Here is a 23,679-nt window from a genome sequence, read left to right on the forward strand (position 1 = left end):
TTAATTTTTTTCCCCTAAAAAGAGAACTTATGAAGGGTAATCAGTAAAAATTGTAAATGGATTATTTTGATGTGCGTTAAGATGAGGACAAAAATTGTGGGTTTTCTGAATGTCTCTTTCAGTAATAATACAAGCATTGTTTCTCTGAATCTGTTTCTCTTGCCTATTTTTGTAGATGGAAAAATTAGGATAAAATATATTCTTAATCTTTCTGAAATTTTTATTTTCTTAGCTCTTCAAAAGTTAAAAATATATAATATATCATTATTAACATTTATTAATCATGATTAATATTTAATTGATTATTCACTTACCATAATATATTAAATGGGTAATTATCTGAATATTAAAAGTTATTAAAGTTCGACCTTATCCTAGCCCAAACACGTTTATTGTTTGGGAAGATATAAAAAATATAAGAAATTTTAAGAAGATGGAGAATATATTTGATAAAAACACTAATTAGAAATAAGATTTTATTAACGGTGAGTCAGATTTACAGAAATAAATAATTTATGAATAAAACAACCAGAGAGAAGGCACTAAAGTTACACGAGGAGGATCCAAAACTGGTATCATTCAGCAAAAATGCATAGCTATTGATCTTTCTTTTACATTCAAACTAGGTATTTTTCATCAAGAAAATTAAATTTGAAAAACTTTTGAACCTGATGGCTCTTACATAGACTTAGGTGGAGGAGGAAGAAGATAAGGACAAAATGTATGGAGGTGCAGGAAGAAGTTATCATCATTCTAATGTCTGTTTCCACAAACAAAGTAATGCACCGTTTACTGTCTCCTTAAAAAAGGAACCTTTATTAATTAATACCACCAAAACGCATCTACTGTATACATGCATTTACATCTTTATATATAATTTTGTAAAAATAATATATTTTTAATCATTATTTTGAGAATATTTTTTTATTTTAAATAAAAATAAGTTATTTAACTATTTATTTTATTAAACAAATAAATAAATAAATTTCGCTTTAAAGTTTCCTTGAATAAGTTTTATGTGAAAATTGTTAATTTGTGATTTATACTTTATTTGAGCGCTCTCACCCCTCTGAGGTGCAGAGATTAGAGAGTGATCAAGACCATTTACATGATCACCCTTTTGTGGTTGTTTTCGCAGTGAAACCTGTTAACTTTTTTCTGGATCTGATTTCAACCCATTGAAGCTTCCAATTTAACCGGTTCTTTTTTTTTTGGAATCTATTCCATTTCACTCATCAGCCATGCATGCATTAACCCTTATAATTTTTGTTTTGTTTTGTGGAATCTACTCCATTCATTCACTAATATGCGTTTGTCATGCTTGGAATCGACCTTTTATTAATAGTATGGTTAGAAATGTTTATTTATTTTTAATTAAAATATTTAATTTTCTAAATCAAATATATTTTAATTTTTTTTCAATTAATATATATCTATAATATTTTTATTTATAATAATAAAATATGAAAAACTAATTACAACTTATATAAATATCATTTTATTATACTTTTTTAACACCAAAGATAATTAGATCATTATACATTTTCATCTATTAAATTTAATTTTTTTAGTCATGTCAGTCAATTTTTTCACAAACTTTCACAAAAATCATTCTCAAATCTATTCCGCTATCATCCTCAAATCCATAAAAAAGAACAACATAAATATCACCTTTTAATCAACTCAGATCGATCATCTCCCTCTCCCTCAAATTATCACCCACATAAAAACACACCCTTAATAAATTGAAAAGAAAAATTAATGGTAACGGTTTAGAAACCGTCTTTCAACTCAGCAAACAAAAAAACCATGAGCTAGTCAATAGGTAGTATAACTTTTTTAAGTAGTAAATCAAATATTGTCAGGAGAAATAATGAAAGAAAAAAAAGATCAAATATTTAATCGTAACAAGTTAGATCGATTCCAAACCTCTTGCACAATTACATTTGAACAGTTTTTACATATACTGAGCAAATATATTTATATTTTAAGATTTTAAATTAATTAATATGTTCATAGTAGCATTACATTCTGTAATATTACTATAGGTAAAATAAAAGTTGGTATTCCTTATATCTTTGTTCTCAGACAACTTTGACCTGAATATACACAACATATACACGTTACCCTGTGCAGTGTAACTTAAAACCGAAGGTTGTGAATTGTGATGACAAGAAAAACAAGATTTTCTAGCAAAAAACTAACTTTGACATATCTATCCCTTACTTTTTTCCTTAGAAACAAAAAAGGGTTAAATCGCTAAGCTAGCGATGAAGATTGTTTTTTCTAACGTGCAGCAAGTGGAGCAGAGAGATGCTTCCATTTGATCTCTGAGGTTCATGTGCAGATAACTTCCTCGTGCCCCGATTCCCCTGCAAATGCACAACAGTGTTGTGTGTTTACTCCTAATTCACTGTCCTTTCTGGGACTCTTTTAACATAATAGTGTTGGATAAAGGCTTGTAATTTCGTGCGTGTGCGCTTTATTTGAAACTGAATTGACAAATTCAAATATTAAATTGAATATGGTACCTTTAATTTCTCAGATTCGTCACACAGATCAAAGGTACTCAAGTCCCTTGATAGCATGGAAGAGGAAGGCATAAGTGTCCTGATTTCGACAACCAGAAAAAAAAAATGAAAACTTCGTTAATGCTGTGGAAAAAAATGTTCAATGTTAAAATGTTAAACACCACTCGATACTCTTGTACCAGAAGTACACCACTGACCTTTTTGGCTTAGGAGGTTTGCGAGAGATATCGACACCAATCTTACCAAGTGGATCCACAAGGTTGTCTGTTTTAGTAGATGAAGCATCTTTGGGAGACAAAGGATCCAACTTGTCATCTTCTGTCGATGATGACGAAACGAATAATTCCTAAAGGCCAAAAAAAAGGGAAACAAATGTCATGTATGATTTTCATGTTCAATTAATATGAACAATGCAATTTTTTTGTAATTTCTGACACCAAATTGACTGAAACCTATCATTTCAAAGGTTGACTTATCACTCAAAAATTCAATTAGAAAGCTATAATTGGACGAACAATAGAAACACATTTAATCCCGCCATCCCCACCCAATTTCCATTTCCCTTATAATCATTATTTAGATTCCAGATAAAAAATATCACTTATAAAAATCTAGGTTTTTTGGTAAATATATAAAAATATTCATGAACCTTTAATTAGCATTTAAACTATGATAACCACACCTTTGTGACAAACTAATTCGTTGTTTGATCCTTGTTGAGTTAAACTAGTGCGTTTCCAATCCTTCAAATAACCGAGTAGTTAGTTATTAACAATATATTAAGAGATCAAGCTAACCGAGCTTTCTCACTAGCTGAGTTTATTTCATGTCAACCTAATTTCCTGAACTATATGCACACTCATTCTGAACCCTAGTTCACCGTTGAACTGGAAAAATTTGAACTCGGTTAAGGCACAATCCATCCTTCAATGAAGCAACGTATAAAATTTTGACTCGTACGCATTAACATAAAAGAATTTCAACTTACACTTGGTATTTTGCGAACAGCCTCAATCTCCAAAGCATTATGATCCTCTGCTTTTGACAAGGAGATAGAAATTTCCCTGTAACGTCAAAACAAGCAAGAAATAATGAGTAAATTAGTTCCACAGCCAAGAAAAAAAAAATGAACCAATCATTCTTCATAATACTAACCTATCCGACTTTTCACAATCTAACTGTCTACAGGAAGTACCAAGTGTAAGCTCTTCATCTGACAGGTCAAGTCTAACCTCAGACAATGACTGCGAATCAAATGATTCCTAGAAAGAATGGACAACCAAATATTTTCAAGAAACAACTAATGGGTGATCCTCTAAATAAATTGTAAAGTTAAGCGAATTGACTCATTTAACGTACAGAATGTCAACTTACACTTGATCTCTTGCGCACAGCCTCAACCTCCAAAGCATTATTATGGTCCTCAGCTTTTAATAAGGAGGTCGAAATTTTCCTATAACATTACAACAAGCAAGAATTAAGGAATCAGTGTACTAGTTCAAAGCCAAGAAAAAATGCGTGGGCTCATCATTCTTCATTATACGAACCTATCTGACATGTTGGCATCTGGCTGTGTACAGGAAGTGCCCAGTGTAGGCTGTTCATCGGACTGGTCAAGTCTAGCCTCAGACGATGACTGCGCATCAGATGGTTCCTAGAAAGAATGAACAATCAAATTAAATGCATACATGATAACTTCACCAAAAAAAATACAGCTTGCACAAAGTTGCAAGAAAGAACTGCGGATGAACCTTCTCCCCAAATAAATACACAAAGTATGATAGCTAAGTTAATTCAAACACCAGATGAGGTACACCAAGCAGTATAACAGTTTTTTCTGATCTGCTGAAGCCTAATTTAACTAAAAACAAGACATTAAAACGAAAACCAAAAACTATATGATAGAGGAAAGTAGGATTTGGGAAACATGTTAGTTTATGAATTCAAGCTAACTTATCTTGCAGCTGATATGATTTATTTTACGTCAACTTCAATTCCTTAACAATATGGAGGATCATTCTCGAGCAAAAGCACAGTTCATCATTTAACTATCGAACCCGACATATGGAGACAATAATACAAGCAAATCAACAGTTCACTTCTCCTTCAATAAATTAAAACAAGGAAATAGACACATGCACGTATTAAACAAATGGAAAAGTCAACTCACACTAAGTATCTTGCTCCCATCATCAACCTCCGAAGCACTATGATGCTCAGGTTTTGTCAAGGAAAAAGTCTCCCTGTATTATTATACCAGGTAGAATTTAGGAATAAGAATATTTGTCGAAACTCCAAACCCAATAAAGATAACCGGGAGTTACATTTGAACGACTACACTGTTCACAACAATACTAACCTATCTGAGTTTTCAGAACATAACTGCGTACAGGAAGTACTGAGCACGAGCCCATCTTCATCACACTGGTCAACTCTAGCCACAAATGACGACTCTGCATGAAACGTTTCCTGGAAAGAATGGAAACCAATTACATATAACATTGCAATCTGACTAAAGTTTGTACATATTTTTGGTGAAGAAAAAAGCTAGCGGGTGATTCATTTCATATAATATGCACAAAGTATTCACATATTAGATGGGATGATTTTAGTAGTATAATTGTGTTAATTTAATCAAGCGAAGCCTATTAACCCGCTAACAAAACATTAAACCATTACCTAGCAATAACCACATGTGAGAAGGAAGTAAGAGCCAGAAAAACAGGTTAGCCAATTATTACGTTCAAGGTAACATAGGTTTCCACTACATGAAATCATTTCATGTCAAATCAACCCATTCTCAGACTAAATTTATTATTGAAACAGCAAAATCAGGAATGAATCAACAAATATAGTTCAAGCAGATTGGCACTTGCGCTAAGTAGTTACCAAATACTAATAAAAAATAATTATTGCATATAGTGAAGTTAAAATACAACTAATTTCCAGAGCTGACAGCCTAGTTTCCCCTTATGCTCAGCAGTTATTTGATACAGTGACCTTGCACCCCATCCAGAATATCAGCTCTTGACGAACATATTTAAGGTGAACGAGCAATGAAATTGCATATATGAAAACCTCACTAATCTTCATACAAGGAAGCAGGAATTCAGGAAAACTGTACTCAACCTCTTGCTCTGAATTATGTGGTTGAACCAGACTAACTGACGAACAATCTTCAGGATCACTTTTTATATTATCTACTTTGCAGCAAGTACAATTTGCCTTAAACTCGTTCAATTGTGTTTCTATCTCCGAGTATTTTGTCTTTTCATTCGCAATGCTTTCTTTGAGATTTTCTATTTCCATTTCTGCAACCTGATTATGAAAAAATAAATACATTATGCGCAGATACATGGATTGCCAACAAACACCACAGTCACAGCACTCTAATGAAAGAGAAAACAAATTAATGACATCTTAACGTGCTTCCTTTTTCTTATTACCTTCAGCTTGGAATTATATTGCTTCAGAACATTCCATATAACTTTTGCAAAATTCTGCATAATAATGTGGCTTCTTTCACTCGGGACTTGACTATCAAACTCTGACTTCAAAGAGACAGAACTATTGGCATCTAATTTGCCGAGTGCCGAAGAGTCTGCACAAAATCAAGGTCAGGACCCAGGCAATAATTACCAGACCAAAGGATCGAAAATTTCTAAATTAGAACAATGCAAGAACTGCCTAGTTTTAGAATGCAATAAATTAAATCTCACACCAATGTTTGAACATTGGGTCCTTCTTCTTGAAGGTCCAATGTTCAAATTGATATTTATAAGGAAAGGCATTGGGTTATGCATGCTATCCTTGACCTTGTTGCGTAGCCTCCCGTTAAGGGAAAAAACAGAAGAGATAAATTTAACACAGTTTTTAGATGTCCTGTACTACCTTCTGTAATGTTCTCCCTTTCTTCGGCAATGTTTTTATCATTCTGAGGGAAAAGAAAAACTTAAATTGGATTAGTAAGTAAAACTGAAATAAAAACAAAAAGTTTATTCAGTCCACAATCTACAATTAAGATGGTTCCACAAATGGAACATCCTAACAACAAACATGTGTTCATACAAATAAATGAGAAGACGATGATCATTAACAGATTTCAAAATTGGTGAAAGTGAAGCACACACAAAGTATACAGGGTATATCAACAGTCAAGAGCAAAGTTTATCATAATTAGTCATGAGCACACCATGCTAAGAACTATTTACTTTCACACAAACTCAATGTACTTAACACAAAGATGGAGTTCTCTGACCTTTGTGTAATCTATTTAAGCCTCTCTATGCACAATGTTAATTTATTCATGTTAAACCACCAAGTATATCTAAATGTTAAACAATGACCCTCCACCATATGTTCCCATATGCCAAGTCCCAATTCTCCTTTTCTTGAATTAACATCTGATTCACCTTTTTTTTTGTCTTCACTACATACACATTCTTAATTCTAAAAATTCACGTTAACAAAATCCTGAATATTTTTCATTCAGATTTCTGATCATTTATAGATGTAAATTAAATTGGCTTGTAATACCCAAGTTCATAAAACCTCGCTACCTATTCAAATAGAAAAATTGCTTATGCTAAGAGGTCAATGTCAATGTCATCCACTATAAAAGAATGTTTATGCTACCTATTCATATACCATTTCTTATATGTACGTGCAACATATTCAAATGCAATTTTTATGACAATCTCAACAAGCTTTTCTATTTTAAACACGGATTCAAGCTAGGATGTAGAAGAAAACCTGCTCGGTATGTTCACTAACAAGTCTCATTCTCTTCAAATTTTCTGATAAAGGAGATAGTTTTGAATCATCCATTATTGACGAACCTTGGTAATGCCTTTTTTTGGGAACTATATTTGATTGTTCAACTTCATTGTACCTAACAGAAACGAATATAGATACTTAGAAATCAATAAGAGGAAAACATGAAATCCAAGTAAGATCATGCAATGAAAATGAAGAGCTTCACTTGATCTGCATGTAAGGAGAAGCTTGTCTCAGTAGGTAAGAAGTATCAAGGAAATCTTCTTCTCCAGGTTTTGCGGTTAAAATCTATGGAAATAAGAAGTAAAATTTAACAAAAGGGATTAGTAAAATTGATGATTTTGAATATGATTCTCATGAAAGGAAAACCCCATATGGGTAAGTATAACTTTGATAAGCTTGGAGAATGAAGTTTGAAAAAAGTATATACATACCAAGGACATGCGCTTCTTGCCCTCCAAATAATCTCGCAGGTACCTGGTTAACTGCAATAACGTTAAACAAAGTAAAATTCGTTAAGTAGTAACTCTTCCTCATTTCATTGACTAAAAGACATTCCTAAGCAGATAAAGTGAATAAGCTTTTAGCCAATTTTTGTTGATATAAAATTTGCAAATGACAAACAAAGTACATAAAAAAAATAAAAATTACATTATTAAAAAAAATACCATGGAGCTCTGGAAGTGCTTCTGCAATGGTTTCTTGCGATTTTTTTGGTGCTCCAATAGTGACTTAAAACAGAAAAAATAATTCATAAAGTAAGAGGAATGTAAAGGCAGAAGAGAAAATATATTCATTTTTTTCCAAATTGGATTCTTGGCTAGAAGTATAGGCAACATACTCTTAAGCATAAGCCAAACACCATTAATGTGTTGTTGATAAAATTGCTTTCATGCAATCTTGCCCCCTACAACATCACAGAAAAAGGTTCAGATGGAGTAAAAAAAATACAATAGCAACCAACCCATATTATTCCAGGCAAGATGCAGATTCACGCAAGGATCAACTCACCCCACTAAAAAATCCTAGTAAAACGTGCAAATTGGATTTAAGAAATGATGACATACTGGTTATTTGAAATTGCACACAAATATATTATAATTAAGAGGCTTTGCCTTTCTATTAGATATTAAAATATTAAAGTTTATCCAGACACTGAAGAATTTCACTCTAGCAATTAGTAAATGCTTATACTTTTCAAACATTGTGAAACCTCCGAAGTAAAATTCATAGAAATCAAGAGCAATTTCTTATTGGAGCACAAAAGTCATGGTTCATAGAATATGAAGGCTCGGTAATTTCTCTAAGCTAACGGCTACAAAAGATAATAAATCTGTTATACAAAAGACAACAAAGAGGGTAATGATATGACATGTAAGAGATCATTCATATTATATTCCAAAAATGAAAACAACACAATACCCCCAAATCAAGCCTATTTACTCATAACAGTAAGGAAAAAACGAAAAGAACCTGATTCCCCGTTCTTTTTTCTCTTTCAGCCCCAGCAAGGTCAATGATTGTCAAAACAGCACTGTTTGACTTAGGATTGACCACCCCTTTACATTTTGGGGGAGCATCACAAATGTTAATAATGCACTGTGAGCGGCTGCAAGTACAAAAGAGAAGAAATAAAAACCTTAATATTACATTATTTGTTGCATAATCCCAAAGCTACTAGCAAGTCATTATCTGTATAACAAAACTTACCACCTACTTCCAGCTCATTTATTCGGAATAAATACTCAGTTGCACTTCATGGTCAATCCTTTTCTTTTCTTCCAATTTCTGGATGAAACCAACTATGGTTTACCATCCTAAAAGGTCAACGATAGGAACTAATTGAATTCAAGTAAAACTTCAGGGATAATCAACCCCTGAAAATTGACATCTCTATCATAGCATTGCCCATGAAAGTTGAGCTCTCGCAGCTTTCACTCTATCAAACTAACCCAATGATAATTCTTATCTCTTTTTGATGGCTTCACACATATACAATTATCTATTTTACACCTTAAATCAGCCTATAATAACCCTTTTCGTAGTCCAAACCTAAATAAAGCACCCATTATTAGGACTTAGGTACAAGAGAGGACTTCAATCCAAGAAAATTAGTTCATTAGATAAGAAAATTTCAAGATTTAAGTACCACACTAAGCAACATTGTCACACCCCTAATACCCAAGTCCCTATAATATAATTTGAAACACTCTCCTATCATTAGAAACCACAAAAACTATATAGGTCTAACTTCATATTTAATGAGTTTCACTTGTGACGTTGTGGTTTTTAGTACATTTTAACTTGTGATACAAAGAACATTCGAAGAGGTGTTATTAGCATTCGTTTTGTTTATTTTTATATTCTTTTAGAGAAAGATGAGACATTCCTACATCCCTATGCAACATCCTACCTCGACTGACTGTTAGTGTTTGTCATTGCAGTAGCGCGTCTAAGTGTTGCTTGTGCAATCAAGGACTCTGCCTGTTCCGTATTAGAGATGGGAACCTGTTCAGACAATCACAACAAACATAAAATCAACATCAGTCATCTTACACACAACTGGGAAAAGCAAATACACAGATGTAGCTTTATACCTCTTTCAATCCCTTCACAGAAGATTGTTGCATGCTTATTTCACCTCCATCTGATAACAAATCAAACAGTTTCTCTGCTTTACCCCGTTCAGAACATATCTCAAATATTGACATGTAAAAGGTTCTGCAAATTACACAATGGCAGAAAATTGACATTTCATTCAATCAAACAACAAACTGAACCAAAGTTGCAGAGTGTTTTTCAAACTCTAAATCTTGACACCGTACTACCATGTTTATGTTCACCGTGATAAGAATGTTGTGCTAAGCTTAGTGTGTGTGGCTCAGTATCTGCAAATTTGATTTTGAATGAAACTGATTTTGAAGTGAAGCAATTTATGCACGAGTAAAACCAAATTCAGAGAAACGAATTATAAAATCTTCTTATCCAATACAGAAGTCAGTTAAAGTTGCTTCTACTCAAATATTTCTGGACACAATCAAACATGTGATCATTTGCATTATATCTCATTAGCTAACATTTCAATGTAATTTGGATAACTCGATATAAAACCAAACAGGAACTTGGTGCGTGTTTGATTTGGTGTTCATAGGTTTGGACGTAGGTTTAGAATGGGAAAGAATAGAACTTATTCAAAGTAACTTCAGTTGATATGTGGATCGTGAATCTGCGTTCGATTTTATCCTACAGCAATTAGATATCTATTGCTCTCAAATATCACGTTTGACATCAATTAATTGTAATTGTAATCAAATACAAGGCATGCTATATCCTAACTCATAATCGAACATTGATACTCTGCTTAACTTAAGTTTATACGTAACAAATAAATCGGAATTAATGCACAGTACCTAGATGGTTGTTTGACATGTGGCTCAGCGTCCTCAAAAATATGGCGTAGTGCAAGAGGTACCATTCCAGGATCCCTAGGGGTTCCAAACACGGTGTGAGTCTTCCCAGACCCACTAGGTCCCAATGCAGCAAGCATTCCACTTTTACCCCCAAGAAACTCATCCACCAAAGGTTTCACCATTCTCTCATACACTTGAAACTAAATTCTCCATCACACCGCTATTGTTAGCTAAGGAAAAGAAGAAGAGCAAACGTGAATGACGAAAAACTGAAAATGGGGAGAACATCACTACCTGAGTTGAATCCGAAGAGAAAACGTGCGAGAAGCCTCCGTAAGTCTCCGATTTGATTCGCTTCGATTCATGCCAGCTAACGGGAGTTGATAACGTCACTGACTGCGAGTCGTTGACCGTTATACACGTGCTGGAGGTCTTGCTCTTCGAAATTTTAGCCCCCGCCGGGGGCACGTTTTTCTTTACGGGGTTCTGAGGCCACGCGCTCTTACCTCTCACGCGGGGTGCCTGAATGGGCGAAGAGGAAAGGGGTCGAACTCGGAGGAAAACCTTTAGGTTTTCGTTCTCCGGTGACGTTGAGGGCTTTTGTGGCGTTTGTGCCGGCAAAACGCCGTCGTTTGGAAATGCCGATATTTCGGGTAAGTCGAAGCTTTTCGGCGTCATTTTGGGAGTGGCGCGAGCTCTCCGGGGAGGGTTCCGACGAACGGTGATGGTGCCGGGGCACGGTGGCGAAGTGTTCGAATCCATCGTATTGGTCCGTTGAACTCGAAAAAGAGCGGAAGTTTGGGGATTAAAAAAGTAGGCACTTTTTAAACTTATGATTTAGTTCATACTGAAAATTCAAAATTCAAAACTCTAATTGTCACACCATTTTTTAAAATTTATTACAATTTTATTTGAATACAAAAAACTTTTATAAAACTTTCAAAAGCTTATATAAAACATTCAATTTAGTATTTTTCTAAAAAAAATCTTAAATTAAGACGTATATTTAAGATGAAAATAGTTTTTATTCTTAAAAAGAAATTTTTAAATTTGATATAATATCAGCGTTTTTCATTATGGAAACAAATTTAAAACACTCGGATTTTAAAGTTATAATTTAGATATGACATACAAAAAGTGTTCTTGTATTAAATATGAGGGACTGTAAAAAATTAACTAATCCTATTTATAAATATTAATTTTGTACATAAACTAATACATTTTACATTGGCGTTAATAGAAATGCTGTAATTGTGGATGTGCTTATACGTGTTTATTTTCTGTTCCAATTTAAAAACAAAAAAGTGTGTGGAAAGTTAAACACATAAATAATTAAGTATGTTATTACATTATACGACTATATAATCTATTATGGGGATTTTGTTATCATGTAATAATAATAAAAATAACAAATAATAGATGGAGAAGAAGAAGAAGGGGTGTAGGTAAACGTGGAAGAAAAAGATGAGGTTGAGATGGATGGAGAAGATGGGTTAGAGAGGTGGAAGTGGAGAAAAAGTATAGCATGGAGGTGCAGGAAGAAATACTTAACTTTGGGATGTTTCAAGTTTTAAAGGCCTCTTCACCCCAAAAGATAAATAATAGCAAGGCACGTAGCATTCTTTTATTATTTTCCTTCACTCTATTTTGCACCTTCAATGAATTTAATTTAAGTATTTTGTTTAACTTTCTACCTTTTAAGGGTAAAATGGATTAAATAGAATTGAAAATGTATATTTTATGTAAAACAGGGATGGGGGAGGAGGGATTAGTTTAAAGAGTAGCATTTTTAAAAACAAGTCGTAAAAAGTTAGTTCAAACATTATCTATTTTCATGTTTAAAAAATTACAATATTTTCACGTAATAATGAAATTTTGTGTCTAAATAATTAAAATATTTATTTGTCACGTGAAAATAGTAATATTTTCATATGGATTAAATCTGTAAACAGACATTATTTTTCAAATATTTGTATTATCAATTCTTTTAAGAAAACATTTGAAGGTAGTTTGTTATGTAAAACTAGTCAAGAGGAACAGCGGTTTTTTTTTTTTATATTTAATATTTTGACTCGAAAAGATATAATTTACTTGTCATTGTGTTTGGTCAAAATGTGTTTATTAATACTTAAATAAAAAGTTAATAATGTGAAAAAAAAATAATTAATGAAAATTATTGTAACGTATTTCAAGTATATATTTATAAATAGACTATTATGTAGTAATACATGTAATAGTGATTAATTGGATGCATTGGCACACGGAGTTGTTTTTTTTTTTATTATTATTATTATTATGTGTTAAACTTTTAAATATGAAGTTATGAAGAAAACTGTGATTCAGAACTTTATAATAACAATTAAATCAAATTCATGCATGTTTAAGAATAGACAAAATTGTTTGGTTAGCATTGAAACAGAAAACTAAATCAAACATATATGAATATAAGAGTATCAAGTATAAACATGATTTTTATTTCTCAATTTTTTATTATCCGATGGAACGTGCTAAATGAGGGAAACTGGACCATTAGGAACGAGAAAATTGGATTTTTTTTTCTATAAATTTATTGCTTAAATTTGAAGAAATTGTTAGTACGAGTACATTGAACTTGTCTTAAGAAAAGTTAGGTCATGAATTTAAGAAATAGCTGGTATTTTTCTATTAACTAAAAAACTGTTTTCCAAAAAAAATTATAGAATGACTTAACCTAAACTCAAAGTGTGTGCCGGGTGACAACGATGCCACGAGTCAAGTAACCGACCAAGAAGAAAATCAAGATTCCTTATTCTGAAAAAAAAATAGTCTTTTATTAAAACTATATATTATATCATTGTTTCTATTTTAAGATACAGTCACAAACGTTTTTCATTGACCTGTTTTTCCTCTTTTAAGTTCATTTTTCAGAAAACTTTATCCCAAATATTTTATAAATGAAAGTAACCTTAACACTGATACATATATATTAAAAAATAAAAAAAATAGGTTTAATTAATTTGATGATACTAACTTTCATTTAGATTTATCACTTAGGTATCCAATTCATATATATTTAGATGTGTCATTTTGGTACCCAACTGATATATTTTTAAAAACGACTATCAAACTGATGCATCTAAATAAATGTTGATATTATCTAAAAAATATATAATAATTCTTAAAAATATAATTAATATATAATTATTATTGTGTAAATCTAAATAAAATCATATATATTAAAAATTAGTCAGTATTATTTTGTAGATTAAATACTTAATTAATATTAATTGTTGCAAAATATTAAGAAAAAATGAATGAGTCTTTGCTGGCTGTTGGGTAGACTTGGAAAATCTAATCATTGGTCGGTGAACTCACGTCATTCTTTTGCGACCCACTTGCACCAAATTATACTTTTGCTACCTCAGTCATCAACTATAATATGTTTAATGAATTTTATTATGGTTATTTTCACAATTTATGTAACTAGTTACATTAACCCAATTTATTACTAACTTCACTATTTTTTATTTATTTGTTTACTTTTTAAAGAGAACGTAGTCGAACTATATAACCTTATTAGTAGACAAGTTAATAGATATATAGTTATATAAGAGACCCACTATATAATAAAAAAATCGAACAAAAAGTGTGTAATGATACTCTATAAACCATGAAGGTGGTATGTAGCAATAAAAGTGGTATATTTTTATTTTAGAAAAAACATCACTGTAATTAAAGAATAAGTGAAAAATAATTCACGGCATAGATCTATACTGTCTATGTAGCGCTTAATTTATTAAATAATAATTTTGGTTTGCTGCATGATGATTCTATGAAATCATAAATATATTTATATTGTCTCTTTGAATAAATAATTTCAAGACTATATTATTTTTGTATTTTAATTTTAATTCACATTTATGCATTTTACTTGTGGTTTTAAAAGAGTTATTTCAGTAATTATCTTCAATATATCACATTGGTTCACAAAGTGCTTTTGGGTGCATGTCTTTCTAACTTCCTTATAAGTAGAGGACACGAATGCCTCAAAAATCACGTGTTCTTTGTTTATAATTTCATGATTCAAGGTACAATAACTCTTTTATTACATTTTTTTTTTGCATTTAGTATTTTGTTAATAAATTAAATGTTTTGTATAAGTTGATATACTAGAAAACAAATAATTGTTGAACTAGAGTTTTGTCGTTGAGGAAAAATGCTCAAAAAATAAAACAGTTGAAATATTGAATTTTAGATCTGTATACATATAATTTGCAATAATTATAGACATACGTGTGGTTGAATTTTTAAAACTTTCTACAATGCTATCCACATTTATTTTTCGTGTACTTGTTTGGTTGATATTTAATGGTAAACTGTAAAACCATACATCATATCATAAAAAACCGCACACATTTATTTTTTTCATTCATTACTATAAATAAACCAATAAAAAAATGGTTGTTCGTTTAAGAAAAGGATTTGATCCAGATGGAATAACCCACCCAAATTAAGCTAGAACCTGAACAATTAAAATTTAACTAATTCAATAAATCGAATAGTTAGATATAAATTTCAAAATAGCAAATTAGATGAGCTGAATTGATCAAATTGAGTATGAATTTATGGATTTTAATATATAATAATAACAATAATAAATTAATTAATAATAATTTTACAATTAAAGGTTTGTGTTGTAGGTTTCTGAAGTTGCCTTTTATTAACGATAAAGGTGGCTGAAATTTTCAAAGATATTCGAATCTTGCTCTGGACCAATCGAGTTCTAACAGGTGTTCAAAACAAATCGTTAAGGTTTTGGCATGGAATCTGTTTTCCAGAGCTTTGTCTCCACATAGCATGGCTGACTACAAATTTTAACATCTTTTAAGATATAATGTAACATGAAAGAGGAACAGTGATGATGTTGTTGTTGCTGCCGTTGGGTCCCAAAATGATTTGGGATGTTTAGGCGCCTTAATTATTTCTACTTTCTTATATTTTTTTAATTGATCTCATTAATTAATGCTTTATTTTATTCAATGAAATTTCGACACAAATAATATCATGTAAAAAAAAAAACGTGCTTCCTATGATTAGACAACCAAAACACTCGCTAGGGATTTACTTACAAAAACATGCTTGTAAATTAAATCGTAAAGATTAAAAGGAGACAACTTTAAAATATTAGAGATCTAAAAGGCAAAATATCTCACAATAATTATAACTAAAATTTTCATAAACATATTTAAATAAAAATATATATATAGCAAGATAGCGATACAATAGCCAACTCGAAGCAGTTTAGTTTTTTGTTTTTTTTTCTTCAGAGAAGAGATTGGGAAGCACAGAGTTATTCCCGGTACATGAGGTCACGGGGCAATAAACAAATATCAAAAGGCCCGGCCCACAATATTAGCCACGTGTATGGCTCGGATTTCTCCTCTGTTCTCTGTCTCGGATCAATTTGGAAAACCCTGATGAAGTTATCAACATCGCTTTCTTCACCCAACGGCTATATATATTTACAAAGACGGAATCCAACGGTCCTCAACGCCCCGGCGGTTGCCGCCCTTCAAACCATTCCACTGTATTTGATTACCGCAACGGTTCTCACTAATATAGGAGAAATCGTCACCAAACAAAATAATAATTATTAAAATAATTACAAATATCCTATCACCAACTTTCACTGCAAAAAAAAAAAAGTTTTGAGCAGTTGGTGTTGCCATATATTAAAGGCATAGGAGCGTGTTTATAATCGCTGAGTGGCTCAGACCCATCTCTTCTAAAAGCCAGGGTCTCTTATATGTTCATATATTTATTTTATGGTTTATGATAACTATGATAACTATATCATAAAGTTGTTCCTGATCTGATTTTAAGAGATCAAGTTCCAGTAAACTAATTCAAAGGCAACTGATCCGTTTGTTTTGAAGAAGATCAACGCCTGTTTAACTTCTTTTATTTTCTCTATTAACTGTTTGATCCGAATTCGGTGTCGTTTTGTTTGATCCGTTAAATCTGAATGGACGCCGTTTTGACGCCTCAGGCTCCCAACAAGAATACCAGAATCAAAACCCCGAAGAAGAAAAACGGAGGAGGTAATTTCAGTTCTTATAAACGCTCTGAGAATTTTGACGCCTATGCAGGTCTCTTGAACCCTCCTCCTTCACGCGCCATGTCATTCTCCTACTCTCAACCGCTCTCAGCTTCTTCTCTCTTCAATCACCACCGCCACGCGCAACCACTGCAACAACAACAGCAACCACCTCTGCTTCCTCTTCCTCACGCTTCCGGAGGCATTCGAAGCAGAGACAAGTCTCTGACGCCGAAGAAATCGAAGCCAACGAAGCGAGAGGAAGCGAAGAAGAGATCGGGGACGCAGTTTCTTATTGTGGCCTCTCAAAACCCCTGGGGACCGGATCCCAAGGACCTTCCCAGACTGCTCCCGGGGATGGGAAACGTCAACGACGTCGTTTCGGCCGCCGTTTTTAATTTGGCTCCGCCACCCAGTAGTTTGCCGCTGCCCAACTTTTCTCTCAGATCGAAACTCGGTTGCAAAGCGGAAGCCGCTGCCGGTGGTGGTGGCGTTGACGACGGAGCAACCAACAATCTCCGGCGACTTCTACGCCTCCGATGACGTTGTAAACCTCTCTTTCTGTCTCTCTACCTCTCTCCCGGTTGCGTGATCGATCGTGTGTAACATGATCTTGAATATGCTTAGTTTGTTGGGTCACGTTACTTGATGCTTGCACCTACTATTATCTTACTACAGTGTTATTATGTGTAAATAAAAAGATCGGCGAGGGTAAATTGCTGATTGGGGTGTTGGTGAATATGCTTTGCTTTGCTTTGTTTTTTGTTTTGTTGTGTTAGTTGAAGTTGTGCATCGCCTATGTTTTTTTGGAATGGGATGCACATGCTTGGTAGTTCTTTGGATGTAAACTTTTGTACGCAACATCCGCTTGGGTTAAAATGTCAGTTCCATATAGTGTACTTAAATGATCAGGTTATTATTATTATTCTTCTCTATTTAATTTCCATTTGCATCTTTTTTCTTCTCGTTTTTAGTTGCACGGTGTATATGAATTTGGAAAGTTTTTTCTTCATAGAGAAGGAAAAATTGGAAGATGATGAACTTCTTGCCAGAACAATCTGTGTTGATTGCAATGATTAAGAATGGGAAATATGACTAAAATTAACGTGTAATCTTCTTGTTAAACAGTTAGAGTAGGCTTTGTATAAGCAGCATTGAGGGACTTTATTATATATATATATATATATATATATATATATATATATATATATATATATATATATATATATATATATATCATAAATTGGTTGAATGCAAGGTGTGGTGAGATCTGGGAAGGGTACGATTTTTCCGTGTATGATTTAATATTTTTAGAAAAAAATTATTTACAATCAAAAGATGAGACTCTTTGCATGTTTTGATGTCTGATTTTTTTTTTCAAATTCTTAATTAGCCTAATTTTACATAAATATTAGTAAAATTTTATACCGATAATTTAATTCTAAGTTTATAATTGATACAGTTGAATTCTTTTTTTTTTCTTTACCTTAGTCACCTTTAAAAAAATTGTATTAATATAAAGTTTGTATATATTACTAAAAAATATATAAATATTAATATTTAACTATTATTATTCTCTCTCTATATATATATTGAGATGAAGATAATACACAATTATATTGCTTAAAAATTTATTTTGTATAAAATTATTGTAATTATTATAATAATAAATTAGTTAAAAATAAGAATAAACCACTGGTGTTGGTTAATCATGATCAGACAGACATTATTGCAGATGGAGAAATATGTTGTAATGTCCATTGATTTTCTTGCAGTGAAAAGTTAACTCAACTTAAAAAAGATAGTTCCAAAATATATATAATAGAGAGAGAATATCACCTTAAATGCATAAGAAACACATAAAAGAAAATTACATTAATATCAAAATGAATAAATAACCATGAGTTTTGCTGTATTTTTAACACAATTTAAGCATTTTACCAACAGATATGCCAAGTAATTTTGGTAATAAAAAATCACATTTTCATTATTATGATTGCATGCATGAGATGTTTCTTCTCAACACCTCGGGTGTTGTTTTTGTGGTGGTTGAGCACTCACTTGGTATATGAAATTTACTCATTTATCCCAATTTCATGACAAATTAATAATTGTTCAATAAATGCACCAAAATTCACTGTCATTTTAATGAAATCAGCCCAAGGAAAAAGTACATGCAGAACTTTGTTTTAGTACAAATTATATATATATATATATATATATATATATATATATATAAATAATGTATTTTTAGTAATTAGGAATTAGGAATTGAGTCTAGGAAATTACCGATCTTATCTGAGTGCACTATTTAGTTGGAAGGCAAGACAAAAGCCATTGAGGAAGAAAACAACAATGGCCACTGTGTTTGTTCCAGAGACGAAGGTTTGTTAAAAGTTAATCTCGTTCCTTCTTCAACATTCTTCACATCAATCCCAACAAAATCTCATGCATATACAGTAGTTTCGATCAAGGTTTGGTATGCAATTAGACAAAAAAATCTTAGTATGAACTAGTAAGTACTGTATATGGCTACTGCACAAAAACTTTTTTTTAATTAGCTAAAAGATAGAACACCAATTAAATTAAAATATAAAAACTAAAGAAAAATAAAAAATAAACCCTGTCTGGAATGATTAAAACGATCAGAACATAGGTCTCAAGGATTCTTAACTTTTTAATTACAAAAAGTAAAGCTCATTTATCTGTGTGGTAAACTAGTTTTGACGCGTGAAAATAATAAAGAAAAACGAAAGAGTAACTTTAAAATTTAAATTATGAATGAACGACGTGAAATCCAGACCATCATTCGCCTGTCCAATAATGTTTTTTCTTTTGTAATGAATGAGGTGTGTCCAACTAACGTTGCGTTTGTGCCTTTTGTTGATTTGAAATTTTACTTTGACATTTTAAAATAGAAAAAGGATATTGAAAATAAAATATACGATTTGTCATAGATAACATTATAATGGCTATCAGATTTATTGTCAAAGTATCAAAGGGTTTAAACTAATAGTTTACACAATTTTCTTTGATGGCTCAAGCATGTGAGAGAGCAAAGTGTCTGAAGATTCTTTAGGAGGAAGGAGCAGTGAAAAATTCTTCCCTCACCTGTTTTCAGAATGGAGAACAAAGTAATTTTTTAACTTTGAAATTATTATTTTTTAATCAAAGTAATACATTGATGGAATAAATAAAACTAAATTATTTTGTATTATAAGTTATAATAATTTTGTTGTGATTTAATTAAGTGAAAAGAATAGGGTATGAAGAGATGGAGGACCTAATGGTCACATGAATTATAGATAGCTGGCAAAAGGTTGTCTCTGGGTCAGTCACAGTCAGCAAGTCTAACCCTTTCTTTTGAATTTCATTTCAATTTCATTTCATTTCATTTCCCTCTCTCTCTCTCTGCACCTGCAACAACTCGTTAGGGGTTTCAAGTTCGTTGGAGCCATTGTTGTTTGTGCAGATCCTTGATCTGAAAATGAGTGCGTCCAGGTTCATAAAGTGCGTCACCGTCGGAGACGGCGCTGTCGGCAAAACCTGCTTGTTGATTTCCTACACCAGCAACACTTTCCCCACGGTTTCTTTCTTTCTTCTTTGCCCTTTTACCTCTTCCTCTTCTCAATTGTAGCTCTTTTGCTGTTGAAATTACAGATATATGCGGTGGAACTGTAAGCACTGTTAATTTGGAGTTTCCAGGTGGACTTTGACTTGGTTTCCAACTTTCCTAATATGGAGATTCACTACACTGTCGTCGTTGTTGTTATTTTTAAGCATCTTAATTAACCAATCGTGTGCTTCGATATTACTCTCACTAACAGATGCTCTTTGTTCTCTTTAGTGCTTAACCTTTCCAATTGATTTTGGTTTTCTTCTTCAACGAGTTGTGTAATGCCTTCAGGTTTCACCGTTTCTCATATCATGATTACAGGACTACGTGCCTACCGTTTTTGACAATTTCAGTGCTAATGTTGTTGTGGATGGAAGCACGGTAAACCTGGGATTGTGGGATACTGCTGGTAACATGGCAACTGATTCAGTTTATATTGAATTGGGTGTTTTTCTTTTTCGGCGGAGTGTTTGTTTGTTGTGGTTTAACATGTTTTCTTTGATTTGCAGGTCAGGAGGATTATAATAGACTAAGACCCTTGAGCTATCGAGGAGCTGATGTTTTTATACTTGCTTTTTCTCTCATAAGCAAGGCTAGCTATGAGAACATTGCCAAGAAGGTTTATTTCTTTACTTTTATGTGCAAAGTTCAATCAGGAGGGTCATCATTTGAATCGATTTCTGCACTTAGTATGATATAACTGATGAGGTTGCTGTTCTCTTTTATTTCTTCTCGCAGTGGATCCCTGAACTAAGGCACTACGCCCCCGGTGTTCCCATAATTCTCGTTGGAACGAAGTTAGGTAAGTCTTCACGACTTTCATTCGTTCAATCATATTGTCCTAGGTTAACCAATGCAGATGGTTCTGTTAGGGCTACCTGCTTAGCTTTGGTTACTGAAAGGGTTTTCTTGACTTCAAACTCCACTTCTTCACATCAGTTTACTGCCTTATCCTATCAAAGCTGTTCTGTTTTCGTCATATTTTGTTTTTCTTTGAGGTCACTTGGTTCTTAATTTCTTTCGTGCACACACCAACCTAGAGTATCAAATGGTTTAAGCAGCGTCTTAGACACATTGCTTTTCTCATTTTCATAAGTGGTTATTATTTCTTTTTCCTAAGGGGTTATTAATGCCCTGGCCCTGGTGTAATGCTTTCAGAAGTTTGTATATAATGTCTACCAAAAATAACATGTTCTCATTTCTCAATGCTGAACGCTTGCTGCTGAAATGAAAAAGAAAGAACTATGGAGTTTGAATCAATCTACGGAGTTGAGAAAATCCTAGTCTGATCTGTTTTTGTTAGAAGAAAGTAGATGTAGGACATAGTTCACAAGACTTGTATCTAGATTGTGCATGACAAAAGTAGCAATTTCTTTTCTTCACCAGGACATAGTTCACTATCAATTCTTTTTCTATGGTCAATACTGCTTAAAAACAGTTTTCGGCAAATTCAACACCATCAATGTTGAATTGTTTATTAATGTAAACCCATAATCTTGTCTGTGCAGATCTTCGGGAAGATAAGCAATTTTTTATGGACCACCCTGGTGCAGTGCCAATAACTACAGCACAGGTACAAAGTACCATAAATTTTCTTAGCCCCTCCCCCTTTCTGTTGCTAGAGGGGAAGTTACGAGTTCTTCATTCAGAAGTTACATGGATCTTGACTTTGATATTTGTTGTGAATTTGGTTGAAGGGAGAAGAATTAAGAAAACTAATTGGTGCTCCTGCCTACATCGAGTGTAGTTCAAAAACACAACAGGTGCGGTTCTGTCACTTAACACATGCAGTGATTTTTTGTTTTCATGTTGTGTATATCACGAGTGCTGATGTACCCTTAATACCAGAATGTGAAAGCTGTGTTTGACGCTGCCATCAAAGTGGTTCTTCAACCACCAAAGCAAAAGAAAAAAAAGAGAAAGGCACAGAAGTCTTGCTCAATATTGTGATTAAGAATCAGAGGCTTGCTGAACATTGTGATTAAGAATCAGAAATGAGTAGGTGGTAGTGACTATTCGGCCAACCTCTAGTGCTGCCCCTCATTGGTTTGTCTCGTTTTGATCCCTATCCTCTGTAGCTGAGAGCAGGAAACTGTGTATAGTTTGGACTGACTTATTAGGCCTTTATAATCACATGATTACTGGCTTGTCTCGTTTCATACTCTGTAATTACAACTAGCTCAATTACATAACTCAGTGCCGACCTATTTCCTTCTACTACTGTTATTACTATTATTGTATGTTAGTAGCCTTCTAAAATACTGCTTGCTTTGTGAATGAGGTGATATTCATATGGCCCTTGTGATGTCTTCTTTGGATTTATTTAATGGTTTTGGACAGTTGTCGCACATTTTACGTTTTAACACTTATGGATGTGGTTCTGATTGAAGGATAAAATTCCATTTTAGACCATGGGATGTTCCATTTAAATATTTACTTAGTTCTACGTGTTGTTGCATATGTGGATCCAGAGCCTGACGTGACTTTTTTAACCGCACAGATCTTAACTTTTGAAATTTCTTGATTTTGTATTCGAATAAAGGGGTAGAGGTTACTAGTCAACTACAGGGGATTCAGTTTCAAATTCAAACTAAACTTTAAGTTATTTTCTTAGCTCAAAGACTCGTCTTAAAATAGGGAGCTTCTTGGAACTTGATGGATATTTAACTTAAGCCACTCCTTTTTTAATTCTAAGAGTTAAATTATCACCCTAAAAAGTTACATTAAGGCATAATGGCATACAAACCTAATTTTTTTAGAATTGTATAACATTTGATAACGTATAGTGAATTTTTCTTAGATTGTTATTATATAATTTATTCTAAAATAGTGTGTGCAATATCAAATGTTTGTACTCTTTTTTCTTAATTCTGACATTTGAAAAAAAAAATGTTTTCATTTCTTTGTTGCATGACTATTGAACTGCAAGTTATGTAAATAATAATGTATTTTAATCCTGTCTTCTTATCATCAAACATGTTATGTATATGTTTATTAAAACTGTTTATTTTGACTTCTGTTTAGAAATAAGACATATATATATATATATATATATATATATATATATATATATATATTAACATGATCTGTTAAAATATACACGAATTGCAAAAAGTAGTTTTAAGTTTGAACGGTAAAAAAAGTAAACTTATTTTAAATTTGATGCATTAAAAGGGTACAGTCAATATTTTTCTTTATTTTACATTTTACTTATGTAAAGTAAACATTTATTTTTCAGACAAACACACCCCAAGCAAAGCCTTGTAATTA

The 23,679-nt window shown here is 32.5% G+C and overlaps 3 protein-coding genes across 3 annotated transcripts; 2 read left to right on the forward strand and 1 right to left on the reverse strand.

Moving 5' to 3' along the window:
* Positions 1-1,954: 1,954 nt before the first annotated feature.
* On the reverse strand, positions 1,955-11,523 carry LOC114162424 (ATP binding microtubule motor family protein). The gene is made up of 22 exons (XM_028046305.2): positions 11,012-11,523; positions 10,718-10,917; positions 9,905-10,028; positions 9,721-9,815; positions 8,781-8,916; positions 8,149-8,214; positions 7,976-8,038; positions 7,742-7,792; positions 7,513-7,595; positions 7,284-7,422; positions 6,423-6,465; positions 5,978-6,132; positions 5,661-5,849; positions 4,891-5,000; positions 4,702-4,774; positions 4,079-4,185; positions 3,906-3,984; positions 3,687-3,793; positions 3,520-3,595; positions 2,729-2,877; positions 2,532-2,610; positions 1,955-2,372 (listed from the first exon to the last, which is right to left on the reverse strand). Exons 1-22 carry the CDS (start codon positions 11,477-11,479, stop codon positions 2,265-2,267), a joined length of 2,700 nt encoding a protein of 899 aa, XP_027902106.1. The 5' UTR covers positions 11,480-11,523; the 3' UTR covers positions 1,955-2,264.
* Positions 11,524-16,441: 4,918 nt separating this feature from the next.
* Positions 16,442-17,733, forward strand: LOC114196004 (uncharacterized). Its single transcript, XM_028086475.2, has one exon. The coding sequence runs from the start codon at positions 16,722-16,724 to the stop codon at positions 17,334-17,336; it is 615 nt and encodes a 204-aa protein (XP_027942276.1). The 5' UTR covers positions 16,442-16,721; the 3' UTR covers positions 17,337-17,733.
* A 2,383-nt stretch (positions 17,734-20,116) lies between these two features.
* On the forward strand, positions 20,117-22,626 carry LOC114163247 (rac-like GTP-binding protein RAC1). Its single transcript, XM_028047431.2, has 7 exons — positions 20,117-20,379; positions 20,731-20,818; positions 20,919-21,028; positions 21,148-21,211; positions 21,918-21,982; positions 22,107-22,172; positions 22,258-22,626. The coding sequence occupies exons 1-7, from the start codon at positions 20,281-20,283 to the stop codon at positions 22,357-22,359; spliced, it is 594 nt and encodes a 197-aa protein (XP_027903232.1). The 5' UTR covers positions 20,117-20,280; the 3' UTR covers positions 22,360-22,626.
* Positions 22,627-23,679: the final 1,053 nt, after the last annotated feature.

Source organism: Vigna unguiculata, chromosome 9, assembly GCF_037176805.1.
Source record: "Vigna unguiculata cultivar grain cowpea cultivar isolate G323 ecotype 2 chromosome 9, ASM3717680v1, whole genome shotgun sequence".
NCBI lineage: Eukaryota > Viridiplantae > Streptophyta > Magnoliopsida > Fabales > Fabaceae > Vigna > Vigna unguiculata.

Bases quoted from the DNA above. Each gene is read 5' to 3' on its own strand.
- LOC114196004 (XM_028086475.2), top strand. From the start codon at position 16,722: ATGGACGCCGTTTTGACGCCTCAGGCTCCCAACAAGAATACCAGAATC.
- LOC114162424 (XM_028046305.2), bottom strand. From the start codon at position 11,479: ATGGATTCGAACACTTCGCCACCGTGCCCCGGCACCATCACCGTTCGT. The intron at 8,917-9,720 runs GTAGGATGTTGC...TTGTACTTGCAG, and splicing joins AACACTAACAGTCAGTCGAG to CCGCTCACAGTGCATTATTA. The intron at 3,985-4,078 runs GTTCGTATAATG...GTAATGTTATAG, and splicing joins GATGCCAACATGTCAGATAG to GAAAATTTCGACCTCCTTAT.
- LOC114163247 (XM_028047431.2), top strand. From the start codon at position 20,281: ATGAGTGCGTCCAGGTTCATAAAGTGCGTCACCGTCGGAGACGGCGCT. The intron at 20,819-20,918 runs GTAACATGGCAA...TTTGATTTGCAG, and splicing joins GGGATTGTGGGATACTGCTG to GTCAGGAGGATTATAATAGA. The intron at 21,212-21,917 runs GTAAGTCTTCAC...TTGTCTGTGCAG, and splicing joins TCTCGTTGGAACGAAGTTAG to ATCTTCGGGAAGATAAGCAA.